Genomic DNA, 24,641 nt, shown 5'->3' with positions numbered 1-24,641 from the left:
CGCTGTTAGAAGCCTTTTTATGTGAGCTGCATGCGCTATCGGTGTACCAGCCGCCGTCATGAAATTTCTGAGCCGCCATAGGGCTCCGAAATCATGGACTACCCCGAAGGCGTATCTAGAATCGGTGTAGATATTGGCTGACTTACCCTTAGCCAATTCACATGCTCTGGTTAGGGCGACCAGTTCAGCAACCTGGGCTGAGTGAGGTGGGCCTAGCGGTTCCGCTTCTATGGTGTCTTGGTCATCTACGACTGCGTATCCAGTACACAAGTCTCCCGAGTCTGACTGTCTATGACAACTACCGTCCGTGTAGAACGTGAGTTCTGCATCTTCCAGTGGGTTGTCACTGATGTCAGGCCTTGCGGTAAAATTTTGGGTCAAATATTCCATACAATCATGTGTATCCCCCTTTGCATTAAATCCTCCTTCCCCATCACTCTCACCTTCCACCCTTTGTGTCTGACCAGGCACACCTGGGAGAAATGTTGCAGGATTTAATGCACTGCATCTCCTTATGGTGATGTTTACTGGGGCCATTAATGCCAATTCCCATCTTGTAAACCTTGCTGATGAGACGTGTCTGGTTTGGGCAGAATTCAATAAGGCAGATACCGCATGCGGTGTATGGATTGTGAGGTTGTGGCCTAGCACGACATCTTCGCTTTTTGTCACTAGCAATGCTATCGCCGCAACGCTACGCAAGCATGTGGGGAGGGATCGCGCTACCGTGTCTAGCTGGGCGCTGTAGTATGCAATTGGCCTGCTGGCGTCACCGTGTTTTTGGGTTAGTACACCTGCTGCGCACCCAGCACTTTCTGTTCCGTATAGTTCAAAGGGTTTCCCATAGTCTGGCATACCTAGTGCTGGTGCCTGCGTTAGGCACTGTTTGAGTCTCTCAAATGCTGTTTCGGATTCGTCTGTATGCGAAATCCGATCAGGTTTGTTTGAAGAGACCATTTCCTGCAAAGGTAACGCCAATATGGAAAACCCTGGGATCCAATTACGGCAATACCCACACATTCCTAAAAACGTCCTGATCTGTTGCTGGGTTTGTGGCAGTGTCATGTCTCTAATGGCTTGGATTCTATCAGCGGTCAGGTGTCTCAGTCCTTGTGTTAGACAGTGTCCCAAATATTTTACCTTAGTTTGGCATAATTGTAACTTGTCTTTGGAAACCTTGTGACCTGTGTCTGAAAGATGAAACAGGAGCTGTTTCGTATCCTTCAGAGATGCTTCCAGTGAATCTGAACACAGTAATAAATCGTCCACATACTGTATCAATACTGATCCACTGTCTGGTTGGAAAGACTGTAAACAATCATGCAAAGCCTGAGAAAATATACTTGGACTATCTATGAAACCTTGGGGTAACCGAGTCCACGTGTATTGGACTCCTCTGTATGTGAATGCAAACAAATATTGGCTGTCAGGGTGCAGAGGTACCGAAAAGAAAGCGGAGCAGAGGTCAATAACAGTGAAAAAATTTGGCAGTGGGAGGAATTTGCATTAGGATGACAGCTGGATTAGGCACTACGGGGAACTGACTCTCAACTATTTTGATAATCCCCCTTAGATCCTGCACTAGCCTGTAACCCCTCCCCCCACTCTTTTTAACAGGGAAGATGGGACTATTGGCTGTGCTGGACGTTCTTACCAGAATGCCCTGTTGCAGCAAGCGTTCTATTACTGGGAAAACTCCTAACTCCACCTCTGGCTTCAGAGGATACTGTGGGATTTTTGGAGCTATCCTACCATCTTTTACTTGTACAACTACTGGAGCTACGTTTGCCATTAATCCAGTGTCCTGTCCATCTTTTGTCCAAAGTGACTCTGGTATCTGAGATATCATCTCTTCTACTTGGGATGGATTCCTATTTGTCATAATGGAATGTGACATTAATTTTGATGGGGAGTCTAACATGTCTCGTACCTCCTGAGCGTAATTCTCAGGAATGTCCAAGAATACACCTTCAGGAGTACAATAAATGACGCAACCCATTTTACATAGTAGGTCTCTCCCCAGGAGATTAGTTGGTGCCGATGCAGCCAGCAAAAAGGAATGCTTGGTATGCAAAGGCCCTATTGTAATCTCGGCTGGTTTGCTAACAGGGTAGTGCTGGACTACTCCTGTTACTCCCATGGCTGGAATTGTCCTACCAGTGGTTCTCATGCCCACTGTCGAATTTATCACTGACTTGGCCGCCCCTGTGTCTACAAGAAAGTTTAAAGTTTTACCAGCTACATTGATTGCAATCTCTGGTTCGCTTCCAAGACTGGCAATCAATTTAACTGGCTGCAGATTACAGGTGTGGCCACACCCCTATTGGGTATGCTGACCTCCCTGAATCCCATTGGCAGCAACTACTTGTGGGGGAGTTAGCTGGGAACTACCAGAGGCCTGCCAGTCTCTGTTCGGGGGATATCTTTTTGTTTCCCCTGTATGTGGCTCAAAACTCCGCCTCTGTGGACCCTGCTCCCAATGTCGTGTGTTGTGTTGTTGTCTAGGGGGTTGAAAAGATCTTTGTACATTCTTTGTTCTACATTCTCGTGCAAAGTGTCCCGGTCTGTTACAAGAAAAACATGTTATTACACTTGCCTTACCCACAGGATTCGGTGGTACATACGCAGGCTGCCTTGTGGTCAGCGCCTGTATACTTACGGACATCAACTTATCACTTTGCGACTCCCTGTGTCTAGTGATGTTTTTGTCGTGATCAACAGCAGCCTCTCTCAAGGTGGACACTGACAGACCTCGCCAACATGGTTGTGTGGTCTGTACCCTAGCTTTTAATGTTTCTTTCAAACCATCCATCAGTACAGATACTGCTACTTCTCGATGGTTTGGGTTGGTCTTAATGTCTTCTATACCAGTGTATTTTGCCATTTCTGATAGTGCCCGGTGGAAATATTCTGCTGCCGTTTCGGACTCCTTTTGCTTAATGGAAAATATTTTATTCCATTTAACAACGGCTGGGAAATACTCCTTTAGCTGTAAATTTATCCTTTTTACATTATCCTGGTCGTACACATCTGTAAGCGGTACATCTTTATCTAGTCCACAATCAGCCAAGAATTTAACTGAGTCGACATTGGAAGGTAAGCAAGCTCTTAGCACTATCTGCCAATCCTTATTATTGGGCTCTAAAGTGTTTCCTAGATCCCTGATGTATTTTTGGCTTGCCACTAAATCTTTTCTGGGGTCTGGGAATTCAGACACTATGGTCCTCAATTCCATTCTAGTGAACGGGCAATACATGGCAATGTTCCTGACGGGTGTGGCTCCTGATGCATCTGTTTTCCCATTGGGAACTACTATCACCTTTACAGGAGCAATTCTAACAGCCTCATTCTGCGTAGATTCTACAACTTGTGGTACAATTGTTTCAGTGTAGTGCATGGTGCCGTACTTACCCGTTGACACGACCTCACCTATCCCTCCGCTAGGGGCCTTAACTAATCTCGTGGGTGGTGCAGTTCCTACTGTGGTTTCTGATATGGTGGCCGCTAGAGAGAGCGCTGAAATTGTTGCCGAATCTTCTTCTTGATCACACTCCTGAGGAAGGTTCAAAACAGGGTACATCTTGCATGGGTTAATACTTGCATGAGTTATTTGGTTAACATCATTAACATTTACAGGGTTACTAAGAGTTTGTGTTTTACAACCCAGTGCGTTTCTCTCCGTAATCAACTTCTCTCCTGCAATGTATGGTGGAGGTGGAGCTGTGGCTATCAGCTTCCTGACTGCCCCAGATCCCGCCGCCAGAGCCAAACCTCTCTGTATCTCACCTTCCTGGTGCCATAACTGTAAGTAATCATGATGCTGAATTCGTCTCTTTGATGATTTTACGAGACATATCCTCCTCCTTAAATTTTGTAACACTGAAGCTACCTATTCTTGGGAATTTGTCCCTGTCTTGTACAGTCATTCTCTCCCATTCATCACATAAAGATTCGGTGTGACTTCCATATTTTTCACACATTACATATCGTGCCGACCCAACTGGTCGGTTCACAGAATCAACCTGAACCAGGGTTGATCGCCCCCTACCTGAGCAACTGGCCCCCATAGTCTGCAGGTGTTGCTTAGTCCTCCTTGGATTTCTGTATCAAGGTTTTCAGCAAGCCTTTACAGACAACCAAATTACTCCACAGTAGGCCGGCGGTGGCGGTTTACCGAGTACCCCACTCACTCGCCCACCTCGACCAATACGACCTGATCACACCGATATGGTGCTGGCGTACTCGATACAGGGCCCCTATGGAACCTTCAGTTTACTGGAACATATGAGGGTTACCCGCAGGACACTTACTCTTTCCAGTAAAGGTGGGGTTGTTCGATAGTTCCTGAGTGACCAGCGAACTTCCCTTCCAAAAATAAAAAATTACACAAATCACGTCAGAATGTACAGATAGCGTTTGTGACCACTTTACTCTAATGGTATTAGGTCAGATTACTAACTACTGCACACAATTACGTGTGGTCCAATCGTTCAGTACACAAGCACTACTTGTCATGTACTGAAAGATCAATGGAATCGATGTTTCCGGCCGCGATTCCTTCAGCAAGAGCTTATGGCCTATATGGGTTCTGCACCAACACCCCAGGCGTTGTGCCACTGGACTTTTATAGCGGACCTCTTTAGTACCTTACGACCTCCTGGTCTTGTTACCTTCTGTTAATGACCTCCTGGTCTGTTACCTTATGGTCCGCTATACTCTAATGCTCAAATATTATTTAACCAGGGATGCCTCCCTAGCCACCGTATATGTCACTTACACGTGTGTCCCTTGACGAGTACCCGACTTTCCTTTTGGTTCCACCTTAAAGTTATATAAACTTTTGTATACAAAACCACACTCACTCAACACATGTACACTTTTGTTTCTATATCTATTTCTGCGCAGAAATTGTCTTCAGTCCAACAGTGTTACTAATTAGGAGCAGGATCTGTTAAACTAAATTTCAGATTTTCCAAAAATAGATTTGCGTTATTTACCGCGTCGCGTTACTTATCGCCTTTGCGCTAATTATCGCTTTGCGCTAATTCAACTTTTCGTGACTTGAGCTACGTTGCGTAATCAGACGCTACGTTGCGTAATGTACGCTGCGTGCGTCTGCCGTTTGGATTGCGTACGCAAGTCTTTTGTTAGGGACACGTGTACGCAAAACAAAGATCCACCGTAACACAATTTCTACCTTTATCAATGTAGGTGATCCCTGATCATCTACCGCACACCACACTGACTGTCTTATCTCCCAGACAAGCCGTGTGTTGGTCTATACTTTAACTATTACCTCTACTATGAAATAACAGCAAATCTCTTTTTGCACTTTCTAATCAACTATAAAACTTGGCAAACAGGAATAGTGATATACGAAATTTGAAAAAAGAAATGCAGATAAATGTATGCGTGCGTGTATACGCAAGACAGAAGAGAAATAAAACAGTTTTAAAAGACACAAGCGTTTTGTTCTTACTTCCGGTTCCCGGATTCCTTCAGCACTCTTTATCTAAGCGAAGCAGACGCTTATCCCGTCAGCACTGCGAGACAACCTCCCACCCTTTGCTGGGGGGATAATGTCTGCTGATCTACCTAGTGCAGATATGAGAAGGATAGGACGAGTCCCCAATTGACAATGCTAAATTCCCTTGTCGTATAAATAACCCTTTATGAAGCTAAGAACACTGTACGCTGTTTACTTAAGAAGTACCGTAATGGTACGCTAGTTGCGTAACGATCGCTCAGCCGTAGGCGAGACGCTCAAGCGTCACGTTCGCTCACGGCCCAGTGATCACAGGACACGTTATTGGCTATGACTAGAGTAATGATTCGCTATGGCGTAGCGGACGCTCGAGACCACGAGGAGATCACCAGCGGCGCAGACGCTCACAACGCTATACCTTTATGTCTAAACCTTATACCAATGAAATACACGGAATACCTTAATGTGAATACAGGGTGTAAGTGCAACCTTGTGTAACCTGACTAACTACAAAGCTGCTTGAGCGTCACCGACGCTCAAGTGAACACTTAACACTATAGGAAATACACAGATACTGGTTTAGGGTCCAAAGCCTATTAACTGTATTATATCTAGTATACTTGTAAAAAGGGGATAACAGTACAAATGATACACTACAATATAACAAAGACTTCCTAACCAAAATACAATACTATCTAATACAATACAATACTAGTCTAGGGGAGATACGAGAGAAAGAGAAGGGAAAGAGAGAGAGAGAGAGAGAGAGATGAGATGAGAGAAATTGGCTCACAGAAAGACAATGATAACGGAGAGAAACTTACGCACAAGGGTAAACGATCGCATGCGCCTGGACATCCAGCACCCGATTTTCAGCAATGAGAACCGTTGAAGAGTGAGAGCTGGATGTGGTCGGCCTGCCTATTTATGCCCCACACACAATGCAATCTCATAGTCCCTACAATCCCATTGTCTATTGGATGAAGGAATTCGACCCTGTATCACAACAAAAGGTCATAGGTTGATTCATACAGGTGGGCTGTGACGATTTCAAACAGCTCAGGTGGGTGGGGAACTAGGTTTCCCGCCGCATACCTGAGTATGAGTAAATAGTAGAAATGGACATAAACTTCTTATGTCCATAACTATTCGCACGAGCGATTAATACGCTCCAAACCAACACCGGAATATTACTAATTAAATACTCTTCCGATGGGTACCAAACACTGCTGTATGATTCCTGTTAGACCCTTCGTACGATACAAAGAGGGATTCCTTAGCTCAGGGACCTTCTATATTAACCAAACTTTCAGAAACTATCAAAGGGACCATGATCTATAAACTACATTAATTGTGAAAATATGTAACGAATGAGTCGCACGCTACGACTACATAAACTCTACCGTAAATACGCATACCGCGCCTGCGAGTGCACGCTATTGCGGGTATGCGCCTTCACGGGAGAGCGTACGCATGCGCAGCACGGACCAGTGTGCGGTGCAAATATGGCAACGTGCATAGAGACATTTTTCTGACTTTGACACCAACAAGCTGGGTGCTCCTGCTTCTAAGCAGACGATTGCTCGTTGGATTTGTAGCACAATTCAACTTGCACATTCTGTGGCAGGCCTGCCACAGCCTAAATCTGTCAAGGCCCATTCCACAAGGAAAGTGGGCTCATCCTGGGCGGCTGCCCGGGGGGTCTCGGCATTACAACTCTGCCGAGCAGCTACGTGGTCGGGGGAGAACACGTTTGTAAAATTCTACAAATTTGATACCCTGGCTAAAGAGGACCTGGAGTTCTCTCATTCGGTGCTGCAGAGTCATCCGCACTCTCCCGCCCGTTTGGGAGCTTTGGTATAATCCCCATGGTCCTGACGGAGTCCCCAGCATCCACTTAGGACGTCAGAGAAAATAAGATTTTACTTACCGATAAATCTATTTCTCGTAGTCCGTAGTGGATGCTGGGCGCCCATCCCAAGTGCGGATTGTCTGCAATACTTGTACATAGTTATTGTTACAAAAAAATCGGGTTATTGTTGTGAGCCGTCTGTTCAGAGGCTCCTACGTTGTCATACTGTTAACTGGGTTCAGATCACAAGTTGTACGGTGTGATTGGTGTGGCTGGTATGAGTCTTACCCGGGATTCAATATCCTTCCTTATTGTGTACGCTCGTCTGGGCACAGTGTCCTAACTGAGGCTTGGAGGAGGGTCATAGGGGGAGGAGCCAGTGCACACCACCTGATCCTAAAGCTTTATTTTTGTGCCCTGTCTCCTGCGGAGCCGCTATTCCCCATGGTCCTGACGGAGTCCCCAGCATCCACTACGGACTACGAGAAATAGATTTATCGGTAAGTAAAATCTTATTTTCTACTATCTACCTATTCTTTGTTGACCTTTTGACCCTATGGACCTAATGCATGTCTACCATTAGTGGTAGGCCTATTCACTGTAGATATTTTGAGTGTAAATCTATTAATCCACACCCATCTAGGCACACTGCTACCCCTTCCTATGGACCCTTGTTACCAGGCTGTAACCGCCAGCTTATAGCAATCACAGCCAGGGCAGGTTCTCTCTCTATAACCTCAATACTGGAGGACATACAGACTCACGGTGAGTGGACCGGAGCAGTTACTGATCCATCCAGGAGCCACATTAACCACACAGATCTGTACTATGTGCCCTAACAGACGTGATGGGTTGGGACCAGCAGCGGTATTCTGTATTAGTTGGGGTCTGGGTAGGAGAGGTGGTACAGTTGGTGAGATGTACCATCCAGTTATTATGTGGGTCTGATAGAGAGGAGTCATTTAGTGGACATGATCACGTAACGATTCTTAGCTCTTTTCCCCATAAACTTATAATGCATTTCTAATGGGAACCAAGATTGCGAACATGTAATTATAACATATGTGGTCAATCATATGCCTGCCTATACTGCCATACCTTCTGGACAATCCAAAATTCCTCTATAGTAAGTTAAGTTTACAAACCAATGCAGTGAAAGCCCTGTGTTCTACTATATACTGTAGGATTAATACCCAGCCACAGTGAGGTCTGCTATATATGATTAATACCCCGCAGCAACACAATCAGCAGCCATACATTACACAGAGGATCACTGTTACTCATTTGCATCAAGTTACAATTATGTAATGCACAGAGCGCACACTTTCTGGACATACAATATACTACATACCATCCTAATTGTTACCCCTATACTGTACAGAGAATACCACCAATCAATTGCTAGCCACAGATGACACATTGAACCCCACCTGTTATTAGCTATACATTGCACAGGGTCTACCCCTTATCAGTCTCATCCAATTGTCTTGCTTTAGCGCCTAGCTGAAAACAATAGAACATCCTCTTGGTGCCTCCATGCTGTTTTAGAGAGTTTTTGTCATTGACGGCCCTAAGGGCACCTGGAAGAAGCTCCACTCTGCAGGGGATGTGGAGGACACTTATCACTGTAAGTACTCATAGCAATGAATTATCCCAGTTCCTTGAATCAGTGACAGCAGAGATGAGGGAAAGTGCAGCCATAACCTGTCTCATCAACAGTCAGTGACCAGAATTATGCACCTTTTATAAGCATGGTGTGGGGGACAGAGGTTTCCTCGTGTCAGACCCTGAAATGAGGACTGTACCTTGCAAATATGGACATCCAGCAGAAGAAAAGTCTTCATCCCAACCGACCCGGAGCCGGATTAAGGAGGGGCCCCTGGGGGTAAGTACCCCAGGCCCCCCTTTTTAAAAGGGTCTCCCGCAGCCCCACCACAGATCCGATCTGCGGTACTGTGCTCCCGGCTCCCCAGTGCACTGCCGGACGGCCACGTCACAGGCTGTGAAGGCAGCTGGGCGATGGCTGTCCCGGCTCACGGCTCCCCTATGCATCATCAAAACGCCGGCGCCGCACGCTGCGCAGGACTGCTGAGCCTGGGCAGTGATAGCCGATGTCCAATAGCGGGTTGGGCTATAAGGGGCTACAGGCAGGACAGCTGAGCGACGGCGCTGTTAAACAGCAGCCTGCGGCTCAGTCAGTGGCTGGGCGCGCAGGCTGCAGGGAACTATGAGGAGGCTTGTGGAGTGTGAGGAGTTGGGTGGAGCCAGCGCCCACGGAGTGTATCTGTGACAGCAGCCTGCCATCAAAGCGAAAAAAACGTAAAGCTGGCTGTACTTAAAGTTTAGGTTCTGGATTATTTATTTATTATATTTTAGATCTTAGGGCCCCCGTCTTAAATACCCCAGGCACCCTGAAGCCTTAATCCAGTTCTGAACAGACCCCACAGCAGTCGCTTTGTTCTCGGCACCACTGTTTACCCTAGGGTTGGAGTTTATATTAAGGCATATTATAGAGGAGATTGTGGTGCAATGTACGGTTTCATCTGTATTTGCAATAGATCAGCGGCCATCAGTGGGCGTGGCCAGAAGTTTGGGCGTGCACATATGATAATGATATGCCTCATTACCATATGGCTTGCTGCACTGCTCTCTCCCGCCTATCCTCTATCACCTCTGAGATAGCACAGTTCACCCCTGCTCAGTTCCCAAATAGAGCACTGAGGCCCTTAGTAAGTTAATAGGTTCTTTTGTTACTTTATTTAAAATGAAACTACTATAAATTTCTGTAATGTAACTTAATGTAATGTTATATAACTTCTGGCTCATACTGTAGGTAGTAAATTAGAGGTAAAGCCATTTAATGTTTATACTTACCAATGGCATCCTCCGGAGAAATGCTGATATTATCTGTGTACAGATATTCCAGGAAAGCATGAAATACTGCATAGGAAAACTGGTTCATTTCAATGATGTCTTCATTACTCTCATGCAATATCGATCGAAAATGCTCACACCTGGGTGAAGGGGATATTAAACAAAACCAAATTAACAGTGACCACATACTTCTGACCCGGATATGAAACAACAACCACCTTGCATCTAATTAGTAATTGGTACCTAATTTGAAGAAGAACTTTGTGCACGTGAATGTGTTTTTCATCCACTAAAAACTTTAAGTCTGCAGTCTCAGGATTATCAAATTCCTTCCTCAGGGACTCCGCTACTGTCAGGTGATCATCCGGCTCTTCATGCAGCAAGGAGAAACACACGTTAAAAGTAACTCGATACAGAAATATTCTTCATATGTTTACAAGGTTAGGGCCAACTTTTTATATTCAACATTGTATGTTCTGCACTTATTTTCTGATATATTGTGTAATTCTATATATAAAACTAAAATGCATGTATGAAATAAACTAATCTCTGATCAGGGGTGAACATAACGTCCCCACTCCACTCTATTTACAGCTGTGGACTTCATATTTTTAGGAAAAAATCCTTCCCACTGATTCTGGATTTACCAGCTTTATACCATCAATATATGGACCTCAACTCTGCTAATTTCATTTAAGCTTCATTTCATATTTCATCTAAATTGCTATGCTTCATTCACTGCCATCCTAGATTGTTTTTACTGTTTTTTTTATTTTTGGTTACAAATGTTTATGCAGTAATTATTGCTATTTTATACATATTCTTAATAAATTGCATTATATGTTATTTTATAAGCGCTCCTTGTTTGCCGAGTCTATACAAACACAACGCTATAAAATGTATGTTGTTTACTTGTTACTTTCAGACAGGTGATTAAACAGTACAAATAGTTAATGGTCTTTAAGACATAAGGCTCAATGATAAAGGGCTGGGAGAGCAGTGGGACTGTGGTTGGCACACAGACTGGACATGTTGGGGAATATGAGGCATAGTATAGAAGTGGCTGAGTATAAGTCCTGTGTTTGAGGCACTGTATGATGCTGAAGACTGAGCCTACAGCTGGATTTAACACATGCCATAAGTATGTCTACAGGGTTGCAGAGGGCAATTGCCAATTCACACAGTACTAAATTCGCAACAAACCTCCTTAGGTAGTTACACTGTGCCTCATGACTCTTGGGTTCAATTCTGAGTGTAGTCTGCATGTTCTCTTTGTGTATTCTTGGCTTTCCTCCAACACTCTGAAGACATACAGGTAAAATGAACTCTAGTGTATGTGTAGGGACGGCAGTACGCAAGATCCACTGAGACAGGGACAGATGTGAATGGCTAAATATCCTCTAAAGTACTGTATCATACAGTATGTAAGCAGTATATAAAACACACTGCAATACTAGCACTAAACGTGCGGCTTTCTAGCCATTATACCGTGGACAGTCTCCATTGTTCTACCCTTCTAGTAATAAAAGTACCATCATTGAGATTCACTTGTGTAAAGATTGGACTTTAATAGGACAAAACATTGTATAAAACAGTACTGTTTCTATATTACAGGAATAAAATCAGCTATATAACTAAGATCCACAGAAAACTAAAGTAAGTGATAAATAACATAAGAAATCTTAACATTTGCACTCAATGTGCCAGGATATTGTCCAAGCTCCACTCTGTCTTGTACACAAGGTTAGAATAGGAAAGAAGTGCTAGAGCTACAGGCGATTATTGGGACACAAGGTAGGCACTAAGACCAAAGGGTAAATGTAATAGGACCAGAGTTGCCGGAGAACGGAGATTTCATCGGAGGATGGCTGTATTTTTAAAGCGGCAATCATTTACAATGTAAAACCAGGTTGGTTTTGCCTTGTAAAGGAATGCGGCTTGAAAAAAAAATACATCCATTCTCTGACCCTGTTACATTTACCGCTAAGAGTTGAATGGAAGGCAGCTGATAGACATTTAAAAGATACAGTCATTAGGTCGACACCACATGGTCGATAGGGTCAAAAGGTCGACTTTTTTTTTTTTTTATGGATTTTCTTCAACTTTTTTTTTTTCATTTACTATCCATGTCAAACAACTTTGATAAGTAACCTTGTGGTGAGCGGAGCGAGCCACTGAGCCCCTAGCGTGGCGAGGCAACGAGGGGCCGAATTTCAACAAATTTTGAAAAAAAAAATGTAAAAAACACGCAGAAAAGGGGGCGTGGCCTGATTGGATATGGAGTAGGACGTGTTCTCCTAGCTCCCCAGCCAACAATATCCTGACTAGATCCTGTTGCCCCTGAGTGACAACCTAAGTGGCCCTGGACGGCTGTCTGAATACCTGCTGTCTGATCTGGGCTACGTTTTACTGGGATTCTGTGCCCTGTGTCCCTGCTGGGACCGTTTATAAGAGTGTGCTGGACCCGACCTGCATGAGACCGGCGCCATCTTGGACGGCGCTGCCCGGGAGCTGTACCACTCCTCTCCCACCCGGCTTGCCTAATATACCTCACGGCCGGCGAGAGTGTGGCACGGGGGCCCCGCCGCTTGTATAACTCGTCGCTCCGCTCCTCTTCCCCGCCGGACGGCCGGGACACTTGTCGCGGCTGAGCTGACTGCAGGGAGCCGCCGGGCGCCATCTTGCGATTGGCGGGCCGCGTGCACGGAGCTCCGCCGCCCGCCCCTGACAGTCCTGGGTGAAATCTGGATGTGGAACAGCCCGTGCGCTGGCCGGAGAGCACCCCCGCTGTATGGTTGACGAGCCTTGCCCCCCCTGAGCGATATAACACCGGCTGCACTGTTTGTGGGGTTTTCCGGGCGCCATCTTGTGGTTGGCAGAGGGCTCGGTTCAGCTCCTGACCACACCTCTCCTGCTGGAAGTGTCTCTCACATATTATTTGAGCTGCTGAACCTGACTGAAGGCTGGAGACTAATACCGAGAGCCCTGCATTGCTCTACCTCAGCAACAATACCAAGATTACTGGTCCTTCTATATATATATATATATTTGTCCCGCACCTCTTGGCCCTCTCACAACGTGCTAGTACCTGCACCCCCTCTCTTTGCCTGCATTGCTTTGATATATATCTGGTCGGGTACGGCGGCATTGTGTTATCCAAAATGGTGAAAGGCCGCCAACAAAACGCGGCGGCGGGCACAATGGAGAAGTTTGTTCGCAATCCCGGTCCCCAACAACAGAGGAGGGAAACTACACAAGATGAGTCTTCACCCCCCTCTCCTGCACACAGTTATGCCTCATCAGAACCGCCCGATGCTGCGTTACAAAGAGTGTTGGATGCCGTGACAGCTAGTGAGGCCTGCTTGGCTGATAAAATTGGACAGGTGCAGTCCGACCTCTCCATTATCCATCAAGACCTGCAAAGGGTGAGAGAGAGGGTGGGTGAGGCCGAAACCCGTATCTCCAATGTCGAGGATACGGTCACCCCGCTGGGACGGCGAACTGATACTTTGGAGTCTCAGATGACTGATGTGCGCAAAAAACTAACGGATATGGAGGGACGCTTACGTCGCAATAATGTCCGTTTCATCGGTTTGCCCGAGAAGGAGGAGGGCTCCTCTCCTGAGGAATTTCTAGAAACATGGCTTCGGAAGGCATTTGGATCCGATGAATTCTCGCCTCATTTCACCATAGAACGAGCTCATAGAGTTCCGATGCGCCCATTGCCACCGGGGGCTCCGCCTCGTACCTTCATCGCCAAGTTCCTCCACTTCCGCGACCGGGACACTGTTCTGAAACTTGCTCGCACGAAAGGCCCCCTAAAGTGGAACGGGTCGCCAATATCGGTCTTCCCAGACTTCGCGATGGAGGTGCAGAAAGATAGAGCTCAATTTCTGCCTGTTAAGAGGAGACTCCGGGAACTTGCCATACGCCATGCTCTTTCCATCACGATTACGAGTGGTAGCTGATGGGGAAACCAAATTTTTTGCGGCTCCTCGAGAGGCGATGGTATGGCTGGATAGACGCTTCCCGGCGAGAAGGGCTCTTGCTGATCCGTGATTAATTCCTGTGACTTTAGTTGCAAGAGATTCTCTGTACGGGATAAGATTATCTGCATATATACTGGGGGAATGCAGGATGTGGGAAAAATGTTTAAGTATCTAAATGCTGCTCCCTGAGGATGTGAGGGTGGTGGGGGGGATAATTATTTACCTGATTTTCTGTTTTGGTACTCTCCTCATACTGACCAATTACTATACTTATATTGCTGAGATGCGGGAGAGGGGGGGCTGGGGGAGAGGAGGGATATATCTATGGTCCGAATATATCCGATTGTATTTTGCTCTAAGTCCCGGGGGGAGACTTTGTATGTTTGCCCCTTTTTCTATCTTATAGGGGTGATTTAGTCTAATGGCTGGGGATGTTTTGTTTTGTTTGTGTTTTGTTTTCTCTTTCTTAGGGCCATTATATTCTTGGCTCCACCCAGAGTATAACTCGTTGTGTGCTCTGGGTTTGAGCCGGTGTTAGGTTAAGGGATCCAGGTATGCTGCAGGTTGGGAGTAGTGTACAGGGTGGGGGGGGGGGAAGTTCAAGGCTACGGTTATTGTTTGTATGGATGTTTGGAATTTGAGTATGTATGGCTTACGAATCTATTCACTGAGCGGTGGTGCCTTGTACTTGTATGCAGTGAGGGGGGATCTGGCTGGCCGTGGGCTGTAGCCCCTATTATTATCACAACGACCCATCATGGTTGGACTTAGGATGTTGGCATGGAATGTGCGGGGACTCAATGACAAGATTAAACGATCTCTGGTGCTTAGACAAATTAAGCAGTATGCCGCTGATGTGATATGTCTTACGGAGACCCACCTGGTGGGCAGCAAGACACTGGCCATTAAAAGACCTTGGGTGGGGTGGGCATTCCATTCTACACACACCTCTGCCTCTCGGGGAGTCTCTATCCTTGTAAAGAAGTCTGTTCCCTTTGTGGTGGAGTCAGTACAAACGGACCCATGGGGGAGATATGTGTTTTTGAAGTGTAAGATCCACTGTACCCCTTTGCTTTTACTGTCCGTGTATGTGCCTCCCCCGTACTCTTCCGATGTCTTGAAAAAAGTTGCAGGGTTTATGGCATTGTCACCGGGAATACCTGTGGTTTGTATGGGGGATTTCAACAATGTATTAGATAAAGCGATGGATAGATTCTCTACTAATCCCTCTGGTCCACATTCTGGTAGGAATAGCTTTGCTGATGTTGTGTCGGGGCTGGGCCTGGTCGATCCCTGGAGACTGAGACATCCATCTGTTAAACAATATTCATGTTTCTCACATTCCCACTCCTCGTTCTCTAGGATTGACCTGGCCCTTCTCTCGAGAGATCTGATTCCTAGGGTTCGGGATAGCAAATATGAGACTAGGGGTATATCGGATCACTCCCCTTTAACATTGATCCTGGATTTTAATTGCTCTAGAGGCCAGGCAGTGTGGAAGTTTAATCCGTTCTGGCTAGTACATATGGGAGATGGCTCCGACTTGGTGGCTGCGTGGCGGGAATTTTTCGAGATAAACACGGCTGGGCAGCCTATCTCTAATATATGGGATGCGTTTAAGGCCTTTTTGCGGGGAACCCTAATTAAACGAGTGGCTAATTTAAAAAACTTTTTCAGGCACCGGGAGTCCGAACTGGAGACCCTAAGTGTTGCTGCAGAAGCACAATATTTACAAGATTGTTTAGATAGTTCCAAATCTGCATGGTTGTCAGCTCAGGGGGAATGGAGGGAATATCTAATGGAAAAGACTCAGCATAGACTCCTCTTCTCCTCTCACGCCTTTTACGCCTCCGGGGATAGGCCGGGATCATATCTAGCCTCCCTGGCACGGGGTGAGAGATCCTCTAATACTGTGGCTGAAATTGAGGCCTCAGACGGTACCACTTTATCGCAGACCCCACAGATTGCGTCGGAATTCGTGTCGTATTATAGGCGATTATACAGTTCTAAACTAGAATGTACCCCGATACAATTAGACGAATATCTACAGACTATACAGCTCCCCTTGCTGACCTGTGAGGCGCATGACTTCCTCGAGGCACCTATCTCGCCAGAGGAGATTGTGGCTGCGATTAATGCTGCTCCCAATGGGAAGGCTTCGGGGCTAGACGGCATACCGTCTGAGCAATACAAACGACATTTAGATTTTTTTGTCCCCCAATTACTTGAGTTATATAATCAGATATTCACACAGGAATCCCTCCCTTTATCTATGGCAGAGGCATTGATTATCGTCCTTCCGAAGCCCGATAAGGACCATAGGAAGGTTGATTCTTATAGACCTATCTCCCTTCTACCGACCGACATTAAAATTCTGGCCAAAGTCCTGGCATGTAGATTAAATCAGGTCATTACGCAGCTCATACACCCAGATCAGACGGGGTTTATGCCCAATAAATCTACATCCATTAATCTTAGACGATTATTTACCCATCTCCAGGTCTCCCGTGAGGCTCCCTCATCCATAGTAGTATCATTGGACGCCGCTAAGGCCTTTGACTCCGTGGAATGGGAGTATTTGTGGAGGGTCATGCACAAGTTTGGTATAGGCCCTAGCTTTATCAAATTCGTCCGATTGATGTATTCCTCTCCCCTGGCTAGGGTGGCAGTGAACGGTTTTGTATCACATTCCTTTCCATTGTCTAGAGGTACTCGTCAGGGATGCCCATTGTCCCCTACCCTGTTTGCTATAGCCATTAAACCCCTTGCATGTCTTCTGCGAGCGAACCCTGAGTTTTTTGGATATACTGTAGGCACCAGGGAGGAGAAAATAGCTCTATATGCCGATGATATCCTGCTATTTGTGGATCGCTATGCTGAGTCTATGCCTAAGATTTTAGATATTGTTGATCAGTTCGGATGTTACTCCGGGCTCCTGATCAACTGGGAGAAATCCTTCATTATCCCGCTTCAGGGCGAGGTCCCTGCCTCCCCATTGGTTGATCTCCCACTAAGATGGGTAAATTCCTTTAAATATCTGGGCATTTGGGTATCTAACGACCCTCATAAATTTACTTCCCTTAATATTACACCGCAAATATCTTATCTTCGCAATAAAGTGAAGGTCTGGGGGAAACTGCCCCTGACAGTTACAGGGAGGGTTAACATGGTGAAAATGGTTTTTCAACCCAAACTCCTGTACATTCTACAACAATCCCCAGTATACATCCCCCAGAAAACTTTCAAACAGATAGATGGGTTGCTGTCCTCCTTGGTCTGGGCTAGTAAACGGGCACGGTTGGCACTTAATACTTTGACCAGGCCCAAAACCTCAGGGGGGCTGGCTCTTCCCAACTTTCGTTTTTATTACTTTGCAGCACAATTAGCACATCTATGGGAATGGGTTAATGAGTCTGACACTTCGAGTCTGCACTCGCAGTTGGTAATGCAGGAATACCTAGGTGGTTCCCCGTTGAGACTGCTTCTCTGTGGAAGCGTCAAAATGTCGACACTACCACTCATAAAACAATATATTACAGTTTGGAGGCTGGCACACCGGATATTGCAAGGACAGGGCATTGATCCCGACACTCCGCTGGACAATAAATATGGATTGCCGGAGTTGTGTCAGCTTCAAGTCAGGGAGGTGTGGGAACCATGGGGAGTAACTTCACTGGGACACTTATACACTGATGGGTTTTTTAGATCCTTCCAGCAGATTCAACAGGTATTTAATGTCCCCTCTGCGTATTTTTTTCGCTTCCTCCAATTGCGGCATGCCATGTCTGCCCAATTCCCCGATGGCCCGCCGGCGCTTACGGATTCCCCGGTTAAACTGCTGCTGCAGACGGTGGGATCCGGTCATTTAGTCTCCAAAATATACGGCCGTTTACTTCAAATGCATCATATAGACCCCCTTAGCTCCCTCAAGACCAAGTGGGAGTCTGATCTAGGACCAGTGTCGGATGATCTATGGGAGGGTGCTCTGGGATCGTGCCGGCTTTCAACATCATCTGTCCGATATCAACAGATTCAGTTGTTCGTGTTACACAGGGTATATATGTCCCCTCTGAGATTGTCGCATATAGGGGGATCCCACAGTTCAAAATGTCCCAAATGTGGCAGTCTGGGAGCAGACTTTTGGCATATGATATGGCTATGTCCCTTGGTGTCGATTTTTTGGGAGGAGGTTATACGTACTATAGTTGATACGGGTATCCCCTCTACCGTACTTACACCTATATCTTGTATATTAGCAACGATAGATGAAGAAGTTCTAGATCCGCCCAGTCGACGCTATGTTGTCAACCTCTGTGCTTTGGCCAAGGTTTGCGTAGCCAGATTATGGATGGCTAATGAAGCCCCAGCACCAAAATCTTGGATTGCTCTGGTTAATACCTCTGTCATACATGAAAAATTTGTATATCTGGCCAGGAATGCGGAAAAAAAGTTTATTGCTATATGGGGAAAGTGGATGAGCTCTCGCTATTTCGCTTCACGGATGACTACTGCTGAGCCCTAGATTTATTTAACTAACTGATGCGAGAGATTTATGTGGGAGATCCCTGGGGTGGGTGGCCAATGGTCAGCCGGGTTCAAATGCAGGATACTGCCGTGATAAAGTATACTACGATGTGTGTATAATATATAGTAAATCTGGGTCATCACTGCTCTGTTGCTATATATGACTTTGAATGGGTTACATAACATCACGTCATACTATGCTTTGTATGTAATATCGTAAGCATGTGGTTGAATGTACTATTTTTTATTTGTTTAATTGTTTTAGTTATCTGATTTATGTTCGTTATGTTTTGCCATAGGCAATGTTTGAATGTTAAAGCATTGTAAAAACCAATAAAAACTTATTGAATTTAAAAAAAAAAACACGCAGAAAAAATAAATAGTTGACCTTTTGATCCTGTCAGACTTTTGATAATGTCGACCATATGGTGTTGTCCTAATGACTGTCTAACTTGTATACCGCACCCGAGTGGAATTCTCTCATAACTGGAGATTCAGAAACATCACACCCAGTATAGTATTTATCTCACCTACAGAAAGGAGGCGCCACATTATAGCAGGTGTGGAGAAGCAGGCAAACACGTCATCTGTGCAGGTAAAGTGGGTGATGTGTGGGGCGATGACAGCCTGCCCCCGGCACTGTCCCCACATGTACACCTGACCACTCTGAGATTTTGCAGCAGACGTGTGAGATGAGTGGCAAGCTGCAATTTCTACTATTCTATAACAAAAGAAAAAGCAAACAATGAAATCAGTATATAATATCTTTATGAATACACAATCATTAATAGATTGCATTTGTTTCTAAACGCCTATAGTATAGCATTGAACCCAAAATTACAGTTTTCAGAAACATGGACCAGAATTAAGCTGATATTCCAATCCAGCTCTTTTAAGAAGCGAAATCATGGCCACCACCACGGCACACATAAATACACTGGTATATAGACAATGGAAGCTCCCATACATATCTGGGACAGTCTCCTGGCGAGATATCATCCAGGTCACAAACCTGAAAAGGCAATCATGCTAGTTACTGATATCAGCTACTCTACCAATCTGTACAGTGCAAGTATACAGACTGCTTAGCTATAGCAGCACTTCATCCTAACGTGGTGACCTGCAGAGGGGATCAGTATGATTTGCCGATGGATGGGATGCCGGCTGGCAGTATACAGACAACAGCATACCGTCCATCAGAATCCCGGTAACCCCCCCATTAAGGCCCCTAACCATCACCTTTTCCCTACCCTAACCCTCCCTTGGGGGGGTGCCTAACACTAACCCTCCCCGCTTGATGCCTAACCCTAACCTCCCCCTCTAAGTGCCTAAACATAACCCTCCGTCCACGTTCCCCAACGCTAACCACACTTCTCCTGCCTAAACCTAACACCCCCGCCAGCGTGTCCCACTGTGAGGACTATCGGGATGCCGGCGTCGGTATATTGACTGCCAAGATACCATTCGTCGGAGAGCTGCTGGACATAATTAATTATGACTGTTACAGCATTCTCATGCACTTATTTCCGATCAATACACAGACTTTAATAAACACAATGTAAACGCTGCCATTACTTGCTCTTTCTGCTCCGTATTACAGTTTTAAAGTCCTACAATTTGGGAAGCTATCTATATGACTGGCAGATATAGTTGGATTGTCTGGGAATGTTATTAATGATTACTCGTAAAGTGTCTGCTGCTACATACAATGGAGAGAAACACAAGACCAGCATCTATTCCATAACAGGGAACAAATGAGAAGGCCAAGGAGAACATAATGGAAGTATACTGTACTAGTGAGAGATAACCTGTACACTGGAACATACTCATTTACTCCTTTACACTTTTTTACACTTTATTCTCCTTGACCTCTCTGCTGCTTTTGACACTGTGGACCACCCTCTCCTCCTGCAAATCCTTTACTCCCTTGGTTTGCGTGATACTGCTCTCTCCTGGCTGTCCTCCTACCTCTCTGATCGTTCCTTCTCTGTCTCCTCTCATGACTCCACCTCCCCCACTTCCTCTACTAGTAGGTGTCCCCCAAGGTTCTGTTCTCGGGCCTCTCCTTTTCTCTCTCTACACATCCTCATTAGGTGAGCTCATTAGCTCTTTTGACTTAAAATATCATCTCTACGCTGACGATACTCAAATCTATCTTTCCTCCCCTGACCTCTCCCCTGCTCTCCTCACTCATATCTCCAACTGTCTCTCTGCTATCTCCTCCTGGATGTCCCAGCGCTTTCTTAAACTTAACATGTCTAAAGACTGAGCTGATCATCTTCCCTCCCCCCGCATAACCTCACCTCCCACAATTTCATTATCCATTGATGGCACAGCTAGCTCCTGTAGCCCCCAAGTGCAATGTCTTGGAGTAATCCTTGACTCCTCCCTCTCCTTCAAACCACACATTCAGTACCTCTCAAAAATCTGCCATTTCCATCTCAAAAACATCTCCAGGATCAGACCCTTTCTAACCCAGGATGCTACTAAGACCCTCATCCTCTCACTGGTCATCTCCAGATTGGACTACTGCAATCTCCTCCTATCTGGCCTTCCTCAAAAGTGCCTCTCTCCATTTCAATCTATACTCAATGCTGCAGCCAGTCTCATCTTCCTCACCAAATGTACTACATCCACATCTCCTCTCTTGCAGGACCTTCACTGGCTACCCTTCCCATTCAGAATTCAATTCAAGCTACTCACACTCACCTACAAAGCCCTCACCCACTCTTCTCCCTCTTACATCTCTGACCTTATCTCTCTTTACATTCCCACCCGTCATCTTCGCTCTGCTAATGCACGCCGTCTCTCCTGCCAACTGATTACCTCCTCCCACTCCTACCTACAAGATTTTGCACGTGCTGCTCCCTATCTCTGGAATGCTCTACCTTTCCCCATCCAACTCTCCACCTCTCTACAAAACCTCAAACGGACTCTCAAGACCCACTTCTTCACCAAACCCAGTCAACTCTCCTCCTAACCATTTTGTCTATGCTCACTGTCTATCCCTTCTGTGTCACTCCGGTCTGTGAACCACTCACCTTTTAGATTGTAAGCTCACAAGAGCAGGGACTTCTTTCCTCATGAGCCTTTCCTTTTCTTACTTACACTATCTTATACTCCTTACTCCCTTTGATGGCACCTAACCCCGGGTTTTCTATACCTGTCCTATATTGTCTTGTGCTGTAAGTGCTGTTTTCTTGTTTGCTCATTTGATTATGTACTGTGTAATGGGCGCTGTGGATCCCTTGTGGTGCCATATAAAGGATAATAATAATAATAATTTACAGTGCATAACACAATATAATAGGTGACAGACCAGGCAGAAGGTAACAGACGAGGGTGCGCGGGTGCACAGGATGTATAAGAGGGACTGCCACAAAGGACGGTGACACAGAGTGGGGAAGCACAAGTGGAGAAGGTGGGTTGTAAGAGAGGAACTGTACGGGAAGGCTTTAATTAAAATAGGAATAGCATAATTTACCATGTATCATTTACTATTTCAGTGTAACACTGCAGGCACCAGTGTCCTGGACGTGAGGGTCTAATCAGAAAATAATCTGAGTCACCAAACGTAACACAATTATTTTTTTTGTTTATATCCTTTGTCTTTAGTACTGGTCTTTGTAAATCTCTGCTTCTGCTTAATACTGGATAGCTGTTTTGGCTCCCACACGTCTATCATCACCACCTGCTCCTACAAGCTAAATTGCACTAACCATATTTGTCCCTCCCTGTCCAGTTATACATCTTGTATCCACGCTATGTACTTATGCTGTGGTGTATTGTACTCATACACATTTTGCGGGAAAGCTGCCAAAGATGGGACATTTTCAGGGGGAAGGGGAGGGTACCCACAAAATGATTGCTATATTGTGAGATTCACAGAGCTACGGAATGCGACCTTGGCCCTGTTAGCTAATGCCAGTTTAAGATGGCCTTAGCCATTGTAGCCTATGGGCTGCATAACACAGATTGTACCAGGAGAGGTATCCTTCAAATTCCTCCCTGGTAACAGCCATACATGCATGCAAAATTTGGTGACTGCTCATGCGATGTAAGCCGCCTGAGATCCCACAGCATAAAGTAAATGGATCATTTACGTGATCACTTTACGCATCGCAAAAACAAGCTCCTTTCAGAACTCCTGCCCCTGCACATGGTCTTTAATACATTTGGGCGATAAGGAATTTCTTATTGACGCAAATAGCAGCGATAAGAAATTCTATTTACAGTCTAAAACGCCAATAATAAAGGAGTCCCGTTGTGTTATTTATTTTAGATCTACCTCATGTAAGACCCTTTATATACTGTGTGACACAATGAATAAACAATAGTAATATCATTACTCCAGTCACTGTCACAAGTGTAGCTTTGCGGCAACCCACAGATTGGAGAAAAATAACTCAGCGACATGCAGACACTACAAGGAGAGCAGTCACTGTCTGCCATCAGAACAGCTTAATATACCTAGCACCGGGCTGCATTGCAATGAAAAGGACAGACTTGAAGACAAGAAATTCTGAACAGAAAATAATAGTTTATTTATAGTAAACTAGCTAAAATCTGTAGCAAAGCACGGGTATTCAAAGAATAATGCCAATCTTTGTCAGGCCGCACCTCTGGGCTTCCCCGGATTGATGCTGTCAAAATGCTGGTGCTGAGGAGAATAATCCGCCTCCATCTCTGCCCTGTACCGCCCTGATGCTGCCCTGCTCAGTGCTGTAAATGCTGGGACGACAGGCCAAGCTCTGCCCGTTGTATGTTAAATATGTTAGGTTTGCAGGCGGACTATGTCAAAGGGCCCTAGGTCTCCTTGCTTACCTTCGAAACTAAAGTATGCCTCTGCCCCCACCTGTGGGTGCCTCTGTGTAAATTACTCCAGGCATTCCAGAGTTGTATGCCGAAAACTGGATTTTTACATGTCACCCCCTTCCCAAACCCACCCCTAGGGGTGTCTTACCCCCCACAGTATTTTTTTCCAGATTGTAAGTCATATGTGTACCAAGTTTGGTGTAAATTGCTCCAGGCATTCCAGAGTTATGCTGGAACACATATACACCCACATATACATACGGTCCATTTTTATATTTTATATATCTATAGAACAAGCAGTGTGCGGCACTCGAAGCAAATTAATATCGACTAGACCACAAATGCAGATCATCGTTTCAATTATACAATTGTCATATGGATCCTGATGACAATTTTATAATTGAAACGTTGATCTACATCTGTGGTCCAGTCGTTAGTCATTTGCTTTGAGTGCCGCACACGGCTTGTTCTATACTTTGCTGCTGCAATATGGTTGACCATTAGACCCTGACTACCTAATGCTTGTCTACCATTAGAGGTAGACCTATTGACTGTAGACCTTTTCAGTGTAGCTCTATAGTCCGGATACCCTTCCACTGCATGTTCCATTTTCCTTTCAAACTTTCCCACTGAACACTTACAAAAGTGGCAGTTGCTCATCATACACAGCCCTTTTGATATGGACAATATACAATATATAGCTTCATACATTCTTGGCATGCATGGGCTGGTTGTCAATTTTACCAAAGATGCGGCCAGGGTGCACTAACCACATCTTCTTGCTTGTAAAGCACATAGAAACCTAGATATAACACATTCCTATTGTCACCATAACTACCTCATTCACAAATATTGCGTGTGTTCTAGAGCAATATATACATACACATACAGCATTGCACCAATAAGAACAATAAAAACATTTTGAACATGCTGGGCGTCATTCATGAAAAACTTTTTAAATCACATCAACCTAGCATAGTATATGCTATTTTACTAGTACAGTTTAGAACATGAAAGCAAATGTTTTATCGGTTGCTATGTGTTACATCATCTTTCTCTTACGTCCTAGAGGATGCTGGGGACTCCGTAAGGACCATGGGGT

At 45.4% G+C, this 24,641-nt stretch overlaps 1 protein-coding gene across 4 annotated transcripts in view; it reads right to left on the bottom strand.

Moving 5' to 3' along the window:
- Window positions 1-24,641, bottom strand: part of RCBTB2 (RCC1 and BTB domain containing protein 2) — a 149,544-nt gene that overhangs the window by 14,983 nt on the left and 109,920 nt on the right. For all 4 annotated transcript variants that reach the window (XR_010213608.1, XM_063952787.1, XM_063952789.1 and 1 more), the window contains exons 9-11: window positions 19,255-19,445; window positions 10,455-10,581; window positions 10,212-10,351 (exon numbers count right to left, since the gene is read on the bottom strand). Coding sequence is in view for 3 of the 4 variants with exons in the window: in XM_063952787.1 (XP_063808857.1) it covers window positions 10,212-10,351; window positions 10,455-10,581; window positions 19,255-19,445 (458 nt within the window). In the remaining variant the exon portion in view is untranslated. The remainder of the gene's footprint in view (window positions 1-10,211; window positions 10,352-10,454; window positions 10,582-19,254; window positions 19,446-24,641) is intronic.

Source organism: Pseudophryne corroboree, chromosome 2 (genome assembly GCF_028390025.1).
Source record: "Pseudophryne corroboree isolate aPseCor3 chromosome 2, aPseCor3.hap2, whole genome shotgun sequence".
NCBI lineage: Eukaryota > Metazoa > Chordata > Amphibia > Anura > Myobatrachidae > Pseudophryne > Pseudophryne corroboree.
This window is presented reverse-complemented; position numbering and strand designations above follow the sequence as displayed.